The sequence below is a fragment of the Podarcis tiliguerta genome, assembly GCF_965153285.1.
Source record: "Podarcis tiliguerta genome assembly, chromosome: 5".
NCBI classification, from domain to species: Eukaryota; Metazoa; Chordata; class Lepidosauria; order Squamata; family Lacertidae; genus Podarcis; species Podarcis tiliguerta.
Window position 1 is genome coordinate 38,931,230 of NC_139538.1, and position 21,550 is coordinate 38,952,779.

Genomic DNA, 21,550 nt, shown 5'->3' on the forward strand with positions numbered 1-21,550 from the left:
GACGGCCCTCGTTCTGCAGGCTGGAGAGAACAGATGGAGCGACGGCGAAGGTTTGAATTTGACTTCCGAGACCGGGATGATGAGCGGGGTTATCGAAGAGTGCGATGTGGCAGTGGCAGTATGGATGATGATAGGGATAGCCTTCCTGAATGGTGCTTAGAAGATGCAGAAGAAGAAATGGGGACTTTTGACTCATCTGGGGCATTCCTCTCCTTAAAAGTGAGAAACTTTCTGTGAACTTGTCATAATATTAACGGTATTATTTATAACCAGTAGTATAAAGTTTGTTGTTTGCATGTGTGTTTTCCTTAGAAGGTTCAAAAGGAACCAATTCCTGAGGAACAGGAAATGGATTTCCGTCCTGTAGAGGAAGGGGAAGACAGGTCTGATTCAGAAGGAAGTCACAATGAAGAAGCCAAAGAAGTAGATAAGACACATGGAAGGGAAAGTGTTAAGACGGAGCATACAGCAGCAGCAGGTAAGAAGGATTTCTCAAGTCTATCCTTTAAATTTTGCTTCCACCTTCCAGCTCAGTTAAATAAAGTTACCAATCATTTCAGAAGTAACAGAAGAAACAGTCAAAGAATCTTCACCATCCACCAGGTCAGGTACTCCACCAAAATCCCAGTCACAGGAGCCATTACCTACAAGCCTGCTTGAAAGAAGGGAAGACTGTGTTCCAGAAGTAATAGAAAAAAGAGAAGATAAAGAAAACCAAATGGAGGATATCCCATCAGCCAAAGTGCCCAACAGAGAAGGTAATCATATTTCAGGTTTGGCATAATGTATATGCAAAGTATGCAAAAAACAAAACAAAACAAAATAAAAGACTGTAGTGACAAAGCAAGGTGGAAAGAATGAACTGATCATTCATACATTGTTTAAGCATTGTTGAAAGCATGCCAGCTTGCTTATTGTCTGATTATACATTTTATCACATAATAACAGTTCTGGTAGAAAGAAGGGCCTTTAAAGGAATTTAATGTCCATTCTTCCCCACCCCCAGATCCAATTTCTGCTGTCCAGCCTTTACCACAGATTTCTCCAGATGCAGCTTCCCTTGTTCATCTTCCTCCTCCAGAGTCAAATCCAATTCCTGCCTTAAGGCCTGTTCAGACATCAGTCACAGCTGCTCCAGGGATGGGTAATATTCCTGCTGACCCTGATGACGAAGAGGGCCTCAAACATTTAGAACAGGTAGAGCATCTTCGTGAATTCGGGTTTGTTTGTTTTTTGTTGTTGTGCTTCAAAGGCTGAAAGAAAACATTATTTTGTATACTTGCCTTGTAAATGCAGCTACCTGATTCAGGTGATTGTGGGTGAAAGCTTTGGGATTTAGACCGGTTGCTGAGAATATCATAGCAATAGCCTTTACAAGTCAGCAGTGCTTATGCACCCAAGGTGGAGACAGGAGTTCAAGATGCAACCTAGAGCTAATGTACCTAGTCAACAATAGACTAGCACACCCCTCACATAGACCAACAGTTGGCAACTGCAGAGGAAAACTAGTTTTGGGCAGGACTGGCAACTAATTGCTTTTACAATGTTTTCCTGCAACTGATCATGAAAATGGGCAAAACTGTATTGATGTATTAATGGGCAAAAATGACACATATTTTGCAGTTTGACAATACTTCAGATAATCAACTTAATTTTCATTAAAACAGTTTCAACCTGTATGTTCCTGCCATCTCCTTCTCAAACAAAAATGGAAAATTAAAATTTTTGTTAATTAAAGAAGGGGAATTCCTGTTTTCTAAAATTAAGTTGAATCTATCTTGTATATTTGTGTGGTAGGTTAACTTTGTGAGTACTAAGTGAATCAAGTTGAAAAATGGACACACACACTCCGACATTAATATAAATAGATAATCACCTGACTTCATTCATGAGCATTGTGACAGAATGCGTGTACGCAGTAGAGAATATGAGAGTCACCTCATGCTGCTGATTCTCAAGTACAAAATATACACACACTGTATTCCCCCCTTCAAAATACACATGAACAGAGGGCCAATCCTTTTGCATGTCAGTCACATATGTTTTAAGGGTAAAGCATTGATATGTACAGATGATCATATTCAGAGCCCTTCCCTGTCTGCTGATTTTAAATAGGAGCCCCTCAGCGTAAAAATGGCAAATAAAAAATGAGTGAAAATGCAGATTGAAAAAGACTCTGAACATAGATTCTGAAAATAACTCCAGAAACAATTCTTCGTTTTCCAGTAGTTTGAATGTTGCTTAAACATGTTGCAAGAAACTTGAATTTCTAAAGACCAATAATTTCTTGTAAAATTCCAACCACAATGTATACAGACATCATCATTACAATTATTACAATTAATCTATTAACCACCATCTCAAGGTGATTTACACGTAAAATAATGAAAAGCAGTTAAACATAAAAGCAACAGAGATATTTCAAACAAGACTAAAAACCCAACAAGCAGACACTTGTGATAAAGACTCATTTATCAATCTGGGAAAGTCTGTTGGAACGAAAATATCCTCAGCTGTTTCCGGAAGCTGACCATCCTTGCTGCTTACCAGATAATAAGACTTGCTTCCCGGCAAGCAGTTCTGCCAAACTTTATTATCTTTTTGCATAATTATTTAAACTTACTTTTTCATTCCTTTGTGTCTGAGTCCACCAACCATGATGGTATTTTTCATAAGGCTTTCTGCTGAATTTCACCTTATTCCACCGACGGTGTGTAACCTGGCAGTAGTAACCTCAGTTGTTCTTAATGTGTCCCCCCCCCCCCCTCCTCTTGCTGCAGCAAGCAGAAAAAATGGTGGCATATTTGCAGGACAGTGCCCTGGATGATGAAAGGCTAGCAGCCAAACTTCAGGAGCAGAGAGTAAAGGGTACTTCAGTACCATTACTCCACGAGGCCATGCAAAAGTGGTTCTACAAAGATCCACAGGGAGAAATTCAGGGTAAGCTTTCATCCTTACCGCTTTTTATTTTTATTTCACTGGAATGTTGTTGTTGTTTAGTTATATGTGCACTAAAAAGGGTGAGACATAAATAAAAGAAAAAGAAACACCACCCATGTAGAAGGCAAAGTAAAGGAGGGGAGGGAGGGAAATCCATGTATACTGTATACTTTACAAAGTTGTTATTGCACTCCATCAGATATTAACCTATTACAGTGTTTGTAAGAATGGATTCCATGTATCATTGAATCTGTCCATGGCAAGTCTGCGTTTATATGTAAGTTGTTCATATGTTGCGAGTTTGTATAAGTCTTCCATCCAATCGTAGAAGGGAGCTGCATTTTTATTTTTCTAATTCATCAGTCTTAGTCTTTTTGCTGTGCTAAGGGCATGGAGAATCCACTCATATTGTCCCTTTGTAAGGTTCTGTGTGCTGGGTATATACAGTGGTGCCTCGCAAGATGAAATTAATTCGTTCCGCGAGTTTTTTCGTAGAGTGAGTTTTTTCGTCTTGCAAAGCACCACGGCGGGGAGGGGTGGGGAGAAGCAGGGCAGCTGCCGCAGCCGGTACCTCAGACTCACCCGCGCCTTGCGGACCCTGCGCGACGCGGCTGCTGGAGGGCGGTGGGGCTCAGGAGCGCGACTCCGGCTGCAACGCTGGCTGCTGGCGGCAACGGCTCTCTCAGAGGAGCACACGAGGGCGGTGAGCAGCGGTGGGCAACATGTTTTAGAGAAGCATTATTCCTGTTGCATCTCCAACAGTTAGATACCTTAGATAGCCCTTTTTTAAACAAACGTAACGGGGTCCAGTATATTCTAAATATTATTTTTTGTTTTTTGAGCCTCAGTTTAAGGTCCAGAGACACCCTTGTTATAGCACTTAACACAGATTCCCACTCTGGGGTCGAAGTTGAGATCTCTAATTCTTTTTTCCATTTCTTCCTCAGTACCTGTATATCAAATTGATTTGCTAGTGACATATATATGTTGATGGCCGGGTTTTTTGTTGTGTAAGAATTAATCACTTGCTTCAATATCTCTGGGGTCTCTCTGGCTGTAAAAGCTGCTGGTCCGTAGATGGTGGTTAGCAAGTTTTTTATCTGGAGATATTGCCATTGAGCATTTGTAGGTAATCTGCATTTGTCTCTTAAGACAGAATATGTATAAAATTCATCCTCTTCGTTTATCAGCTGTTCGAACGTTAATATACCTAAATTCACCCACCTCTTCCATACAACTATTTCTTTCCCAATTTTTAAAGACAGGTTTCCCCACAAAGTCATTTGTTGTGGAAGAAAAGGTCAAATTTATATTTTCTGGACATGTGGTGCCATATCGTTCGAACTAACCTTATTGTTTCAAGAGCATCTTGAGCATTAATGTATTTAGACCCAAGTGCTACCCATCTTTCTAAAGGTGCTGCATAGGAATATTCCAAAGAAGCCCAATTTGGACAGTTGTTTTTAGTTATGGGTCTCCAGAATTGTATACCTGACAGTAAATATGCTTGGTGATACAATTCTAAGTCAGGGATCCCAAATCCTCCTCCTTTTATTAGTATTTCCATTTTTTGCATAGATACTCTTGTAACTGAAGAGCCCCAAAGGCATTTTCTAAACAAAGATTTAATTTTATGAAAGTATTTGCTTGGTATGTAAATTGGAATTCCTCTTAAGATATAAACTAGTCTGGTATTATGCTTATTTTATTTCACTGGAATATTAAGGGAAATTACAATACACTGCCTGTGTACTTAGGGTGGCATCAGAAAATGTCTAGCTCTGTAAGTAAGATGAAGACACATATGGCACATACATAGAGCAGTCCCCCAGATACCAGGCTCTATATGGGCTGTGACTGTTGGGTGCAACACTCAGTAGAGGTTTCACTCTTGTCTTCATGGATTTCATCCCTTGATGATTTTGCAGGTCCATTCAGTAACCAAGAGATGACAGAGTGGTTCCAGGCCGGGTATTTCACAATGTCACTGTTGGTGAAAAGAGCATGTGATGAGAGCTTCCAGCCACTTGGAGACATCATGAAAATGTGGGGCAGGGTTCCTTTCACTCCCGGTCCAGCACCACCTCTGCATTTGGTAAATATGACAATGTGTAAAACAGTTAACATTAAATTAGAAAGTTAAGAGATGCCAGTTTTAGGGTTTTGTGTGCTTTTGTGCTACCAGGCACAGAGCAGCAATGACCTTTAGAGAGACTGTCTGTATGTTGAATATATACTCTGAGCCGCAATACAATGGGCTTTCCATACAGGAAGGGAAAAGTGCTTACTGTACCTAGCAGTGAAATAGCAAAAGCCCTCATTGCTACTGGTTCACTTACCTAAAAGCCTTTGAATGCTGCTTCAGTTGGATCTGGCTGAACTGCTTTCTATGCATAGCAAATTGCAGAAGGAAATTAAGCCACAATCAGTAAAAGGTAGCTCCTACTGAGGCCCCTGACCCTTACTCCTTTTTTCAAGCATGTTACTAGTTGTGGTCCTCCTGACTTGTTGGTGTAGTCCAAAGGTAAACCTGAAACGATCTTTGAATCAGATTTGTCCTTGAACCAATTCTGCTTAGCAGCGAAAATTCTCCCCAGCAACAGGTGTCTTTATCTAGGCATGTCTGGGGGAAGAGAGATTCAGTGTCTGCCTTTGTCTATAAGAGTCTCTGAACCTGTCTCTCTAGCTGGATTGCTGCAGGAAGCAGAGAGAATTGAAATCTCTGTATATTGTTCTGTTTTATTTATGTAGACCAGTAGTGATATAAAGTTATGCAACTTGTAATATAAATAAATATTTGAAGAAGAACTGAATGGGTGAGGTGTTTATTCCTTCACGGGCATTCACCGATAGAGAGCTGGACTGCTGCCGCTGTGAAGACACAGGAAGACTTTCTGGGTAACTCTGCTGTGAGACAGTAAAAGGAACCCCAAAGGATTGGAGCACACACACTAACAAGCCTGCCTTGTTTCTGCCGCTGTGGCTTGATTTAGCATGTGGCACACAGCTTCTCCCTCTTTCTTCATACCTGGGAGAGGTGAAGTAGGAAAGCATAGGGCCTTCCTCGAGGTAGAGGAGCATGTATCTTATGCACTGGGGATATTTGCTCCAGTTTCCTTTGCCAAGGAATGGTCCCTAGACACAGTTTAACTATATACACCCCTTTATTTTCCACTTCACACAATCCTTTATACTTTTTTACTAAACACAGCAATCTGTAAAAATGTTGTTCCATTTAACAACTTTTAATATAAAAGGTATTTCGTAATCATAATGTTGTAGGTCACTGTAATCAGAGTTGTACATATGCTCATGCATCCTAACATTTGATACAAGTTCAGCTATCGATTTGTTTACAACCACAGGGAGAGTTGGACCAGGAACGACTGACTAGACAACAGGAATTGACAGCCATGTACCAAATGCAGCAGCTCCAGTACCAGCAATTTTTGTTACAGTAAGTTTCCATCAGCGGTGGCTAACCTTTGGCCCTCCAGATGTTGGACTATAATTCCCTTCATCCCTGATCATTGCACATGCTGACTGGGGTTGATGGGAGTTGGAACAGCATCTGGAGCACCACAGGTTAGCATCCCCTGGTCTATGTAAATATTTGTCAATGGCCATTTTGCTTTGTTTAAATGATCTAGAGCAGGGTAGTCCAATTTTTCACACTAAGTGGACTGCAAGACATCCCTGTACATGGCAGCTCTTCCTCCTTCTCACCGCCCAGCCACATACCTCCCCCTGAGTGGTGAGTGGAGGAGGAACAACAACAGCCACTGCTACCACCACCCACTCTATCCAAAGTCCTCTGTCCCTGCTGATGGCATATGCCCCTATCACCTAGCAGAAGGAGGACCCATTATGAGACAACTTAAACTACTCAGCGGCAATTCCGCCAGTTCACTTATTGTTGCTGCTCCTTATCTCCAGCAGTCAGTCTGCTTACCTAGAGTCTCCCTCTGGGTGACAAGGAAGAGGAGTAGGTAGGCTCACAAAATTTCTCCTAGATAGCTTGGTTTGTCTTGCACCATCCTGCTAGTATAGGGCACATGCTGCCCGTGATGGTCAGGACAGGGAATGAGCAAGAAATTGTGAGGAACAGTGGGAAAGTGGTGGCTATGACAAAGACGAGCTTTGACAGATGGTGGCAGCTCTTGATTCAAGTTGCTCTTTGTCACAGTTACCATACATCAGTCATTACTTTCTGGTTCTGTGGACAGCAGTATGTCTACTGCAAGTATGTGGGCTAGGAGTTGAGAATATAGGGTCTTGTTTTTTTGTAGGTCAGGGCTAGCCAACCTGGTGCTGAATTACCACTCTCATCATCCCTGGCCATTGGCCATGCTGGCTGGACTGGTGGGAGTTGTGGTCCACAATATCCAGGGTAGAGGGCTTCCATTTTGGTGTTCTTCTGTTAATAGCCTATTTCTATTCTGGGCACAGAGAAGGGATGGAGCACTTTATTCCTCTTCCTCCAGCCTGCCTGCAACTCCTGGTTGCTTAAGGCTGCCAGCCTAGTTCTTAAATAAAAGGCTTGGAACCTGAGTTACCTTCTGCTGGCAGGAGTTTTTCATGAGCAGACTTGCTCATGGGATGCTCCTGCCAGTGGAAGGAAGTGATATTCACTTATTTCCCCTTCCCCCTCCATTCCCATGTGTCCCCTGGAGGGCTTGTGGGGTAGAGAGAGTTGGCTCCAGCAAACTCCTTTCCCACCATCATGATCCTCCATTCAGTGAAAACCTTCCATGGAAAGGGGGAATCCTATATGAAAAAGGGATAGTTAGATCCAATCTATAATTTAGGTAAATGTTGTGTGTCACTGTTTTGAATAGCCACTTCAAATGGCAGTTTCTTATTTTTGGTGGGTGGGTTCTGGTTTGTACTGATGTGTTTGAATGCCAGTTGTGGTATGAACTAGCAGCTCTTTTCTTTTCTGGGTTGTTATAGTCATTCTGTAACTAAGTAGAGTGAACTTTTCCCCATTCTCTTTTCCAGACAACAGTATGCCCAGGTAATGGCACAGCAGCAAAAAGCAGCTCTCTCATCACAGCAGCAGCAGCAGCTGGCTCTCCTTTTGCAACAGTTCCAGGCACTTAAAATGAGGTAAGAATGCAAGTTTCAGGGCCATTTTCACACATTATGCAGTACTTTTAAAGTAAACTTCAGGCCACCTACCATGAATGGTTTCCTGAGAACATGTCTTTGGAAATGTTGGCATGCACATAACTGTCATGTTCATACTTCACATTACCAAAAGGGCATGTAATATAACACTGAATATAATGTATAAAGTGGGCCCCTATAGAGTCTACTCATGATAGTGGTTGTTGAATATATAGCACTCTGTTTATGCCTGTTCAAAATTGCTTCAAGTCAGTGTCACTAAGACTGTGATATAGATCTGTTGTCACTTTGTCCATTTATGTTGGTTGTATTTGTCATCATCTCATATTTGTTTTCATTGAAGCCTGTTAATTGACCAGAGCAAAAATTTTCATTCAAATTCTGGTCAGTATTAAAGAACAGTTTTGTGCATCTCAAGAGTTCTGGATTTTGCTCAGCAATGTTGGAATTGTCAGGAAGTTATGCCCTAATATCACTTTAATACTGGTTCTGAAGAAGAGGGAGAAAAAAGAGAAGCATTGTATTTTAAAATAAAAAGAAAACACCCCTGTGACCTCTAAGTATAACTAGCTTTTTGATGTAGCATGTTGAATCTTCCTCTTTATATTCCAGGAAAGCTGAGCAGAACATGGTGACTCCTGTAACAAGGTCTGTGTCAGTGCCAGACACTGGCTCAATTTGGGAGCTTCAGTCAGCAGCCCCACAAGCTACAGGTATGAAACAGTGTTTTGATATTGACTACATTCAGACACAAAACAAACTGCCCTGAAATGACATCCAAATGAATGTCGCTTACAAACCATGGTTTGTGAATAATTGCCAAACCAGGATCTGAAAGTACATCTTGAGAAAACTATGGTCGGCTCCTGGATCAAAGCCCACAAACCATGATTTGGGATGCTGCTGTTTTGAGAGGTACAGATACAAGTATAAAGCAGATAAAAGACAAAAGCTGTATCTTAGAGGCCCTCAGTGGTGGTCTCTTCATTCTCATTCTTTCTGTCAGCAGCCTCATTTCTACCTCCTTAATTTATGTCTAGCTACACATCCTTAGAAAGCTTCCTCCCCCTCTACTTCCTAAAAAAAGGAAAAACCAAAGGTACACAAAAGAGGTCATTTAACCATCTTAACAATCAAAACATATAGTGCATGTGATATTTTTTAATTACCAGTGAATTTGCCTGGGTGCACAGAATTGCTAACTTCTTGGCTAGCCTTAATAGCCTACATTTCCCCCCTTTTTGCAGTCTGGGAAGGAAGCAGTGTCTGGGATCTCCCAATTGACACTACAGCTCAGGGACCAGCTCTAGAACAGTTGCAGCAGCTTGAAAAAGCCAAAACTGCTAAGGTAAGAAACAGTAGAAACCATTCCAGTTGCAGCTTTTCATTTAATTTCATTTATTTTCTGAGTAACTGTGACATTCCTTATACTGATTTAGTGTAATTGCCTTATACTGTACTGATTTAGTGTAATTGGGACACAACTTACTAAGTCTTAATTGGGCTTTTTTTAAAAAAAAACAAGGACACAGTTTAGGGAAGACCAATCAAACTGGTAGCTGTAGAAGAGAACGCTGATGAGAGTGATTATAACTAGCGGGAATAATGTGCTAGTTGAAGAGGTCTTTACTTCTACTGTTACTTCTTTAATTCAGCTAGAGCAGGAGAGGAGAGAAGCAGAACTGAGGGCCAAAAGAGAAGAAGAAGAGCGGAAAAGACAGGAGGAGCTACGGAGGCAACAGGAAGAGCTGATCAGGAGACAAGAAGAAGAAAGAAAAAGAAGAGAAGAAGAGGAGCTGGCACGCAGAAAGCAGGTGACATCTCAAATACATAAATTACTATTTCAGTGTCTTTAAGAGAACACATTTTCTCATTTCCTGTGAAGGAAGTTGGATAAGTTTGTTTCCTGTTCCTTCCACCTTTTAAGTCCAAAGTGTGTTCAGTTTTTCAGCTCAACCATACATGTTTTTATTTTGGATGCCACCATGGGGATTTATTTGAAGGATGTGCAGAAATTGCCCATAATAAAGAAAATACATAAATAAATAAGAATTTTATTTAGGACAGGTGGGGGAAGTATGGTGTATGTTATGTTCCAGGAGCTCTTCCTCATAGAAGTGCAGAGTTGGAAGGGACCCAAGGGTCATCTAGTCTAACCCCTGCAATGCAGGGCATGATCCCCCCCCAAGCCTTACACCCCAGGAAGAGAGCAGTTAAAGGGGCCTCTTGCCATTGCAGCAACTCCATGGTTCTGCGTTCTTCAGCACCATCCCCTGGCTACTGCCAAGGGCAAGGCTTATCAAAACCCTGTTTTTCCCCTGAAGGGACCCTATTACTTCTAAGTTGCCTACAACAACAGGAGGCAGATGGTATTTTTGTATTAGAACACTTTTGTGAATCGGGGGAGACACCTGGGAAAGGACTGTTTAAGGACTCTGTCTGTTTATCTTTAGCAACCAAGCATGTGTCTGCTCTAGGCTTAACAGCCTCCAGAGCAAGCCACACACATCACCAGCAGTCTCAGTCTTGCCTTCCAGGAAGGCAGAAGTATTCTTGGGCTGGGATGTTAATTTGGGGAGGACCTGGGTGATAATTTCAGGAAGGGGGAAATTTGATTTTGGGTAATCTCTGGGTTGGGTATTAATTTGGAGAGCAGAAAGAAAGAGAGACAAAAGAGGATGACCCTGCCCACTGCTGACTTGCGCCCCCAAAGTGAAGTCAGCCCCTGTCCCTACGCATTCCCAACTGCTGTCGTTTCATTGAAAAGACCTCTGCCTTCAGGTCAGAATCAGAGCAGCCAGGTCAGGGGACCCTTACTATCCAGCATACCATAAATAGGAATTTAAATGACATCCACACTTTCAGCTAATTTCATTCTTTTTATTTCTGTGTGCAGGAAGAAGCCTTAAGGCGGCAGAGGGAACAAGAAATTGCACTAAGACGGCAGCGGGAAGAGGAAGAACGGCAACAGCAAGAAGAAGCACTTAGAAGACTGGAAGAGAGGAGAAGAGAAGAGGAAGAAAGACTACAGCGAGAAGAGTTGCTTCGTAAACAGGTGAAAAGAAGGGAAATATTTTGCAATTAAGACCTGCAAGAATCAGAGGCTGGTTCGCACATGTATGCTCACTTGTTGATTACATCAAGTAATAATGCATAAGTGAATGAGCCGTTATTAGATCAAACAATGCAGAGGGACCTTTCATTTTGTTTAAGACTCTACCAATTCAAAATGGTCTTAAAGTTTTGGAATTCTGAAACAAAGTCACACAAGGAGTTTTCATGGCTGCTCTGGGGCATTTTCTAAAGCTATACAGTGGTGCCTCGCAATCCATTCCGTGAGTCTCTTCGTCTAGCGGTTTTTTCGTCTTGCGAAGCAAGCCCATTAGCGGATTAGCGCTGTTAGCGGTTTAGCGGCTATTAAAGTCTTAAGGGATTGGCGGATTAGCTGCTAAAAGGCTATTAGCAGCTTAGTGCCTTAGAAAAAGGGGGTGAGGAGCGGGGGAAAAAACCCCAGGAATCGCAAGACATTTTCGTCTTGCGAAGCAAGCCCATAGCAAATTCGTTTTGCGAAGCACCTCCAAAACGGAAAACCCTTTCGTCTAGCGGGTTTTCCATCTTGCGAGGCATTCGTCTTGCGGGGCACCACTGTATTTTATCAAATTGTTGTATTCTAGCACAGGTTGCATGCTTAGAAGCAAAGGATTCTTTGCAATCCTATGTATCTTGAAACAAACAAAAAGGAAGCATTTTAATCTAGGTTAGTCCACTTTAGAGACTCTGCATATTTTTTCTGTTCTGGGAAGGAAGAGGAGGCTGCCAAATGGGCACGTGAAGAAGCAGAGGCAAAGCGTCAGCTAGAAGAAAACCGGCTGCGCATGGAAGAAGAAGCAGCCCGACAGAGGCATGAAGAGGAAGAACGAAAACGTAAAGAGCTGGAACTCCAACGCCAGAAAGAAATTATGAGGCAGAGGCAGCAGCAGCAGGAGGCTTTGCGCCGATTGCAGCAGCAGCAACAGCAGCAGCAACTTGCACAGATGAAGGTACTGATTCTTCGTAATGTTACTCTTTTTCTCATTGCCATAAACCCACTCTCACAAGTTAAGCTCACAGCCCAAGCCAGCAGAGAAGCTCTCTGTTAGCTGTGCTAAAATTTACATGACCATTGCCAGAACCTGCCTTTTAACGCTCTTGGAATTGGGCACCAGAAGCAGGAGATGGGCAGCTCTAACTTCAATCAGTGACATCCCAGTTTGTCCAGGTTATCTCTTTACTGCTCAGTGTACCTCATTGTACACTGCTTAGAAATTACAGTGCTAAGTGATATTTAAGTTGTTGAAATTAATAACAAATAATAACTAAAACATGAAAGTAGCATAGATATGCAAATCTCTCTAATTTACAGAAAAATTAAGATTTCCTTGACACATATCATAATCCTGCCCCTCGCCCTGCTCAGGGTGTGCATTTCTGTCCATACCTATAGATCTGAGAAAGTACAATGAGGAGCAACTTGCCACCCTACCAAAAATGTATATAGGTGCACATATCCTGAGTAATGCCTCATTTTTAAGCTAAACCCATCCAGAGTGCTACCTGGAACTATCCTTCACCAAGGATAGCCTGACTACTGTAGTCCATGTTGCATTCCTGAGGCTGGATTATAGTTGTACCTCAGGTTAAGTACTTAATTCGTTCCGGAGGCCCATTCTTAACCTGAAACTGTTCTTAACCTGAAGCACCACTTTAGCTAATGGAGCCTCCTGCTGCTGCTGCGCCGCCGGAGCACGATTTCTGTTCTCATCCTGAAGCAAAGTTCTTAACCTATTTCTGGGTTAGCGGAGTCTGTAACCTGAAGCGTATGTAACCCAAGGTACCAGTGTACAGCAATGCTCTCTATGTGGGACTGCCCTTGGTCATGCTCCAGAAGCTTCAGCTGGTATAGAATGCAGTGGCCAGACTGTCGGTGGGGGCAAATAGCCCACAACATGTGACACCATTGTTAAAACATCTGCATTAGCTGCCCATCTACTACTGAGCCAGGTTTAAGGTCCTTTTGTTAATTTACAAGCCCCAAACAACTTAGGTCTGGGGTACCTTAGCAACTGCCTGAACTTTTATATCTCAGCTCATTCACTGAGACCATTAGCAGGAGTGTTGCTGGTTGTCCACTGAATTGAAGACAACTCAGCTATCAGTGACTTGACATCATAATGGCACCAGATGATTTAAAGGTGGGTGCCCCTTGTCCCGCTACCAGAGTTGACCAGCAGGGGTGGGGAAAATAATGTTCTGGTTCATTGGGTAAAAAGGTTCTCCGCTCCTGATTTAGAGCATAAAACTGGGAGTAGAGAAACCTGGATTCAAATCATCACACTGTCATGAAACTCACTGGATAAACTTGGGCCAGTCTAATCTGTTTCACCAGGTAGGTGTGAAGATAAAATGAAGTCAGTACCATGTACACAGGTCCTGGGAGGATGAGCCGTATAAAAATGGAGGCTGAAGCTGTTAAATCGCATGGGTCTCTGCATCAGACTTTTTAAAATGCATTTTTTATTGTTTCTCCATGCTACTACTGCCTTCTTCCCTCAGCTGTTTTCTTTGCTTCATTTCCTTTCCTTTGAATAATTCCCATTTCATTCACAGCACAGTCAGGTGCTTGAATCTTACTATTATATTGCTGTAGAAATTATGACTATTGTTGGTACTATAAAGATTAATTGGAGGTTTCGTACACACCTGGCAGGAAAAGGTTGCAGTTCTACAGTACAAGGATACAAAATAAAGATTGTGGTATATTAGCAGCTTTTGTGGCAGACAATAACAACTGTTTGCATGTTTTTGAGTGGCTGATTCAGAATATATCCTGATGTATTCACTCTTTCCATTAAGAAAATTTAAGTGCTGTTTCTTGTATGTCTTTCCTTCCAGCTCCCTTCTTCTTCAACATGGGGTCAGCAATCAAACTCTAGGGCATGTCAGTCCCAAACGACGTTATCATTAGCAGAAATCCAGAAGCTTGAAGAAGAGAGAGAGCGGCAGCTTCGAGAAGAGGTAAAATTCATAGTTTGGAAAAAAGGCTTTAGGTTGCTGCTGAAATAGAATAATCAAATTTCCTTGCCATTACACCGTTATGAAAGACATATTCTTTCACCCATTGTGAAAGACATATTCATCTGGTGACCTCCCACTACTTTCTGCCTTTAGACAGCCTATGGCTTGCTCATTTGTGTGCAGTTGTGGCTTGTCACTGCTAGGAGTCACTGTGACAATTTCTAAACACTTAATAAGCTTAACCCAAGATACCTAGGAGGCTTTACACAGCTCATTCTCACTTCCCTTCATGGAACACAGCAGTTAAACCTTGAAGTTGCCAATTAAGCATAGTTTCCTGTATCACCTGAGCTGCGAAACTACAGTTACCAGTTTTAGAACAAGGCAGGCTCTGAAGCCAACTTCAAAGCATTGTTAAAATCCTAGTTGGTTTTGAACCTGGTAACTGTGATTTCCCAGTGATGAAGTAGAAATTGTGCTTAATTGAATATTTTCTGAGTATAACTGCTGTGTGCTACAAAGGGAGAAGAAGGAGAGCATAAGCAGGCAAAAAGCTTCCACATGTCTCATTTTAATAAACCCAAGTTATAATTGCCCAAATATTATCATAGTCTTAGATTACCAAGACTGAAAGAGCAGAGATTTTCATAAGCTAGCCTCCCCCCCCCCTTTTTTTTGCAGATTTGCCTGGTTTAATGATACAATGTTAAAGACATAGAATCATAGTTAATATAAATGCTAATTCTACTGATTATCTTTAAGTGTAAATCCTAAAATTAGATTCATTGCCCATCAAGTTTTAGTTAGGAATTTAAAAATGAGGGGGTGGGTAGAAAAGTAATTTGTTCTATGAGTAATGTTTGCTTGACTGGAAAACAAGCAGAATATGAAAGTATTTGGGTCCAAGTGCACTTTCCAAGACCAGAGACTTTGATCAGTGTGTCTGAGGCAAATTTCAGTACCCTCAGTGAAACACGTACCTATTCAGATTTATCCAGCTTTGAGGAAAATGTGTGGAAAACAGTAGAAGATAATCAAGTATACATTTAAGAACTGGAATGTCCTGCATTGACTGTTTTCCAGCAAAGGCGTCAGCAGCGTGAACTAATGAAAGCCCTCCAGCAGCAACAGCAACAGCAGCAACAGCAACAAAAACTGTCTGGCTGGGGAAATGTTGCCAAACCTGCCGGTACTACAAAATCCCTCTTGGAGATACAGCAGGAGGAGGCAAGGCAGATGCAGAAGCAGCAACAGCAGCAGCAGCACCAGCAACAGCAAAGCAGGTCCCGCAGCAGCACCACAGTGAGTACAGCTAATAATAATAATGATGATGATAATACTCTTGCTGAAGTCAATTTTATTTGTATCGCTTTTCCTCTGTTGGTGATAATAAACAGTATCTCCATTACTGTTGTTCCAGCAACATTCTAATCTACACACCAGCATTGGCAATTCAGTATGGGGCTCTCTAAACACGAATCCTAGCAGCCAGTGGGCATCAGACCTTGTCAGCAGCATTTGGAGCAATGCCGACACAAAAAACTCAAACATGGGATTCTGGGACGATGCAGTCAAAGAAGTTGGACCTCGTAACGCAACCAATAAAAACAAGAGCAATGCTAGCATCAGGTAGGAACTGGGAGGCAGTGAGCTTCCCTTCAATTCCTTGTAGAGGCTCAGGCCTGTTGCAGGGTCTCTAAATCGTTCTGCTGTAGCCTTTGCCAACCTTGTGCCCTTCAGATGTCTTGGCTACACCATCCCTGACCATTGGCCTTGCTGACTGGGACAGATGGGAATTGTCATCCAAAACGTCTGGAGTCTTGTGGATGGAACCTTTCCACCAAACCCTGCAGTGCGCTGTATCAGTGCAGCCAGGATCTCTGATGGTTCCATTCCTTCTGTTTTCTGTTAGCTCCCATCTCAGTATACTTTCGTATTTGTGATTTTGACAGAAGGCAGAAATGTTTGTGAAGCTGCTTGAATTTTCTAGTCTTGTATACTTTGCATGTTTTTTCCTGATAACCTGTGTCTCTTCCTCACACACTGCCTTTTTGCCTGTCTTAGTAAATCTATAGGTGTTACAAGCAGGCAGAATAAGAAGGTGGAAGAAGAAGAAAAGTTGTTAAAGCTGTTCCAGGGGGTTAATAAAGCCCAGGATGGATTCACTCAGTGGTGTGAACAAATGCTTCATGCACTCAACACAGCCAACAACTTGGATGGTAAGCAGTGAAAAAGGAGTGTGAAAGTTTCAGTCTAACACACTGAGAAACTGCATCATAGCTGCACATTATCATGTGATGCATTACTGCACATTGTCCAAAATTGTATTTAGAAGCATTAAGGAAGATGGGGAAATTGCAAAAGGTTTGGTATCCCCAGTATTCTTGGGAATTTAAAAGTCCTGATTTTACACAGATCAGGGCTGATGCTACAGTTAATATTTTATTTCCTGTTAAGTTGTACCATAAGGCATACACCATTGCTAAAAAGTTAGATTAAATAGGAAGTGATCATTAGGAATCCAGCAGAGACTGTTGTCTTAGTGAGGAAATTAATTCATCCCATATCTCAGTGAATAAGGAGAAAGGGCTCTCTGTTTTCTTGCAGGTAAAGATTATACTGTATTACATAAAGTTTGTAAGGAAATGTATGATATTGAAAAGTTCTGGATTTTTTTTTTGCTTATGCACCTATAGGCTTTGTAAGTATCTCGTGATTTGTCTTCCTTTCCGGCTGCAGTTCCCACGTTTGTGTCCTTCTTGAAGGAAGTAGAATCTCCATACGAGGTCCATGATTACATCAGAGCCTACCTTGGAGATACCCCTGAAGCCAAGGAATTTGCCAAGCAGTTTCTTGAGCGCCGTGCCAAACAGAAAGCCAACCAACAGCGGCAGCAACAGGTTCGTGCTTCTGTCTTTGGAGAATATTTGCAAGCGAATTTCTGTGATTACTGGAGAAAACACATCTGTCTCTCTGGTTGATGTAGAGTTTAGCAATCTGTTTTGAAACAAGGACAAGCTTGACTATGGAATGGTTTACAACTGGGGCAGGGAACTCCTGGCTCATAGACTGGATGCATCCTAAAATACAAAATACCCTTCCATGAAATGCTGTGGGCACTCCTGTTGAAAGATTGCCATGTGTACTATCACCGTGACTGTTGTCTCTTTCTCACATGCTCTTTTCTCTCTCACTGCAACTTAAGTGAATAGATTTCTTCTTCCAGTCCCTCCCATGTTCTGACCTGAATTTTAGAATCCCAGGAATTCTGATGAAGGGAGCTATTCTGAGTACCTGGCTGGAAGCATGATTCAAAGCAAGGGATGCCGGGGCGGGGGCGGGGAGAGAGAGAGATCACTGAGTTGGGGGAAACTTCAGAAGTGGCAGGATTTTCCCTAGGCATGGTAGGCTAGGGGAAAATTTGCGGGGGAGGGGGCATGTTGTTTGGCTGAGGTAAGCTGCCCTCAAGTGTTCCTGAGAAAAACAAGTGGCACTGGCTGAATGACAAAACAGGCTGCTAAGAAGCTATTAGCTCTTCTTTTTGGATCCCTCCAGTGAAACCTAAATTCAGTCTCTCAGGGCAGACAGATGCTCCAGATGGCCACTTCAAAATGTTAGGCAACCAGCTCAGAAACAACAACTATCTAATCATCAGGACAAAAAAACTATCCCTATGACAGTGCACTCGTAGACAAGCTTACTTGCCTAGGATTGTGGCCTTAATGTTTATATACAATGCAGTCCTAAGCATATTTATTTGAAAGCAACTCCCCTTATGGTCAATTAAACTTACTGCCTAGTAAACGAGTGTAGCATAGGGCAGGGAGGGCGGTACAGGGAGCATGGGATGGGATGGAGTGAGGGGTGAGGTGGCATGGCAGAGAGAGAGAGAGATGCAGTGGTTGTTCCAACTCGGTTGTTGGAATTCAAGGCTTTATTCCAAACTTCAATACAGTGTCCAAACATAAGTTGCAAAGGCAGGAAGCACAGCAGAGTTCTAGACACATGGTTAGACTTAAACTAAGACCCAACAACTGAGATGCCCCTGAACTCTCCTTCTGAAGAGCAGGACAGGTACCTTCATTTGTGTGATCAATGTACCAAGACTGGGAATGGGCATGCAAGCAAGCAATCCTCCAAGTGGGCTGAACGTGTGAAGTCTGTGCCAGCACAGTTGTCTCCATGTTCTTGGTTTATGGAAACAGAGATGATTGAGCCAATTCACCATCAAATATGTTGCTCTGCACTGCCCCTGAAAGGGATGACACTTCAGTGGTGCCAGAGCCCTCATCAACCAGCCAAGACTCTACATTGGGGTGTCCGGTGGCACTGAAGTGGGGCGTTCTCCTGCCAACCCACTTGGATCTCCTGGGTCCTCATCACCACTTCTCAATCCACTGGGTCCACCCCCAGGGTCAGACTGCACCAGATTCCCAATCTCTTTCCATTCCCCATCAGACCACTCCCTCTAAGACATCTCCAAGGGGCTTGTGACAAGGCCCTTCATAGAGAGAAGATTTCTCACCCCTTGCTTATTAGACAGCTATTGTGTTGTATGTGCAGCTGACCTTAAAATCTTCTGTAAGTAACATAGAATAGGGGTATGAGAGTGAGGGTGTGTTCAGGTAATTAACAGAGATATCAGCGAGTGTGCTAAACAGAAATGTTACTGGTCTACTGCCTATGATTGGGACAGTGGATCATTGTTATTTTTCTACTCTTACTGAGGGCACAAGGCATGATTCCAGCTTGTAATACGTTATTTATTTGTGTTCCAGGATTCTGTGTGGGGGATGAACCACAGTTCACTGCATTCGGTCTTTCAGACTAATCAGAGCAACAACCAGCAATCCAACTTTGAGGCAGTGCAGAGTGGTAAAAAGAAGAAGAAACAGAAAATGGTTCGAGCAGATCCCAGCTTGTTAGGCAAGTTTTGTGGTACATTAAATAAATGGGGCAAGAGTCAGAAGGGGAAAATAAAAGCTAAGATTCCAGAATCAGGGATGGCTGCTGGGTGCTTTCTTCCCCTCTTGGAGCTGTAGCCAGATTTAGGTGTTGCCTGGACATCACCACTCCAGCTCTTACCTCTGCTTGCCCCATCATTAGTTAGTTCCATTCACACTCAGATATGTGGGGGGAAGACAGGCTAATAAGCGTTGAAGGTTTTGTGTGTGCCTGTCAGTCTATTTTAGTCTTGATTACTAGCCCTCCCCTTTGCTCGTTTCTCTCTTGTTTCTCAAATTGCTAGGAAATGATTAGCAGATTTATAAAAGATGGAAATTTCTTCAATATTTGTGGGGGTTTATTGGGAAGATTACTCACTCATGCTTTTATTGTGTAAATATCCTTAAAGCAGGAGCTGAAAGCACTAGAAAAAATAGCTGGATTGATGGCAGGTGCTGCCTTCAATATTGTCTTTAATATATGTGGATTACTTTATGAAGACATGTAAGATCTGGGAATAAGCTGTACACATCTGTGCACTAAGAAATCTGTCTTGTTTTGCAGGTTTCTCTGTCAATGCCTCTTCAGAGCGGCTCAACATGGGAGAAATAGAGACTTTGGATGACTACTGAGTATATGCAACTCGCCTGGCTTTTCCTGTGTCCTGTTAACCATGCATTCTCCACTGCTGGACAGAGTCTTTTCTATCTGCTGCAGCAGTCATCTTTGCCTTGCAAATGGATCACAGAATCAAATCATCTCAGGCTGCTATTTCTAGCCTCAACCAAGCCCTTTTCTGCCCAGGATTGCACAACCACCTTCATTTTTATCAGCCTCTGGTTCTCTCTTCTGGATAGGTGGGAAAAGAAGATTTATATATGAGGCCGAGTGCAAATCACGGTGCTGTGATTTCTTCTCCCAAGCTATTTGTAAAGCCATTTGGAGGTCTACATATGGTAGCTTCCTTTCCTTCTCTTGTCATTCTCGTCACATTTAACTGGTGCAATCATAGTGGAGAGCTCATGGTTAACAGATGTAATTCAGAACCAAAATGCCACGCAGATACTGACTTCCATGCTCCATCAGGGCAAAAGATGCCTTCCGAACCAGGAAGTGCATTCATAACTGTAGAACTGGCAACAGCAGGGAATGGTGGTGGTGGGCAGCATTCAGCTTGGATTGGTTTGGCAATGCACATCCCTGCCAGGCCTTCTTCAGCACATTGAATTTGGAGGAGTTCAAGTCTGTCTTCATTGGGTAGTGATGTCAAAGATGCTGGAGTTCATGCTTCAGCACACTCCAGCCTTCCTGAACAATTGGGGACTCAAATTGTGGGAGGAGGCACACATCTTTTCCTTCAGGCTGATTTTCTCCTTTAATTATACTTCCTCCAAAGTGATTGGGCCAGTTATTTTGGACCCTTCTGCTGTGAATTTGTCTCGTTTCAGAGACGCATAGGATCTTTACCATATGTATCTTCACCAGTTGGTTTTTTTGTGGGAGTTGACACTACCTTTGGAACCTGAAACCGAGCCAGATTTCATCTGGTCACACGTGATGGTGGTTCAGAGTTTTGTAAGTTCTGCAGCAGCATTAACGCCAAGGAACAGGGAGCTGTCGTCTTGAAAGTGAAATAAATGAGGCAAGGAATCTGAGCATTGGCAGAGTCTCTTTATAAAAAATCACATGGAAGGGGATAAAGCGAAGTGTGCTGGTTTCTACTATATAGTACAGTCTCCCATTCCAATCCATTGTGCTTATATATTTATGTAATCCACCTTCTCCATTCCTTACCCCAGAATGTTAAAAAGTCTGAAATGGCCATTGCACTTAGTTCTAAACCCCCACTCTCCACGCTCCCACTTGCACAGGGCTGCAATGTGCCCACGGAAGTTGCGCTGCTGTATGAAGACCTTGGTCTGCCATCATCGCCTGAAGAAGACAACTGAAGTTGCTCCAGAGCAGATTAATTTAGATTTTATTTCTTTTGATTTTCTTCTCTCTTACCCCTTTCCCCCACCCCCAACGTGTACAGTAACTCTTACAGAGACAGCTGCAGATTTGTATATAGTTTTTGGATCTGGTAGCTCAGTGAGGCTAGGTGCTGTCACAGATCTGGTCTCCTGATCTCCTTTGCTTTGTAAACTTACAAAGGGGGGAAGGGGGTAGTTAATGTTTACAGAACTTTAAATTCCCTCGGAACTCTTGCTAGTATGGGGGTAATAAAAAAGAAGAGAGAACTTAAATAAAACCTGGTTGTATTAATACCTGAGCACACATTGTTTGCTTTTGTCAAAGCCAGCTTTGGCAATCCTTTCCGGTGCTAAACTTGACCTGGAACTCTACCAGTGCCTGTTCCATCAAGTAACAATCAAGTACACAGGACATGGAGGGACAGCAGCTGCTTTATTTCATACCCCTGGAGGAATGTTGGTGGTTTTGCTACTTGATAATTTTAGAGGTGAAAATAAACATCAGTTAA

General features: G+C 42.5%; 1 protein-coding gene across 4 annotated transcripts in view; it reads left to right on the forward strand.

The window, feature by feature from the left end:
* GIGYF2 (GRB10 interacting GYF protein 2) overlaps positions 1 to 21,333 on the forward strand; it is a 69,045-nt gene extending 47,712 nt beyond the window's left edge. For 2 of the 4 annotated variants that reach the window (XM_083443186.1, XM_083443187.1), the window contains exons 9-28: positions 2 to 219; positions 313 to 496; positions 570 to 758; positions 1,007 to 1,197; positions 2,781 to 2,940; positions 4,869 to 5,035; positions 6,306 to 6,397; positions 7,942 to 8,049; positions 8,683 to 8,783; positions 9,318 to 9,418; positions 9,726 to 9,884; positions 10,967 to 11,125; positions 11,874 to 12,110; positions 14,002 to 14,124; positions 15,208 to 15,426; positions 15,545 to 15,753; positions 16,189 to 16,343; positions 16,864 to 17,024; positions 18,903 to 19,050; positions 19,633 to 21,333. In XM_083443186.1, the coding sequence (XP_083299312.1) occupies positions 2 to 219; positions 313 to 496; positions 570 to 758; positions 1,007 to 1,197; positions 2,781 to 2,940; positions 4,869 to 5,035; positions 6,306 to 6,397; positions 7,942 to 8,049; positions 8,683 to 8,783; positions 9,318 to 9,418; positions 9,726 to 9,884; positions 10,967 to 11,125; positions 11,874 to 12,110; positions 14,002 to 14,124; positions 15,208 to 15,426; positions 15,545 to 15,753; positions 16,189 to 16,343; positions 16,864 to 17,024; positions 18,903 to 19,050; positions 19,633 to 19,700 (3,149 nt within the window). In that variant the 3' untranslated portion in view covers positions 19,701 to 21,333. Of the gene's footprint in view, position 1; positions 220 to 312; positions 497 to 557; positions 759 to 1,006; positions 1,198 to 2,780; positions 2,941 to 4,868; positions 5,036 to 6,305; positions 6,398 to 7,941; positions 8,050 to 8,682; positions 8,784 to 9,317; positions 9,419 to 9,725; positions 9,885 to 10,966; positions 11,126 to 11,873; positions 12,111 to 14,001; positions 14,125 to 15,207; positions 15,427 to 15,544; positions 15,754 to 16,188; positions 16,344 to 16,863; positions 17,025 to 18,902; positions 19,051 to 19,632 lie in introns of all 4 variants that reach the window. The other 2 variants (XM_083443189.1, XM_083443188.1) reach the window with 2 other exon arrangements.
* Positions 21,334 to 21,550: the final 217 nt, after the last annotated feature.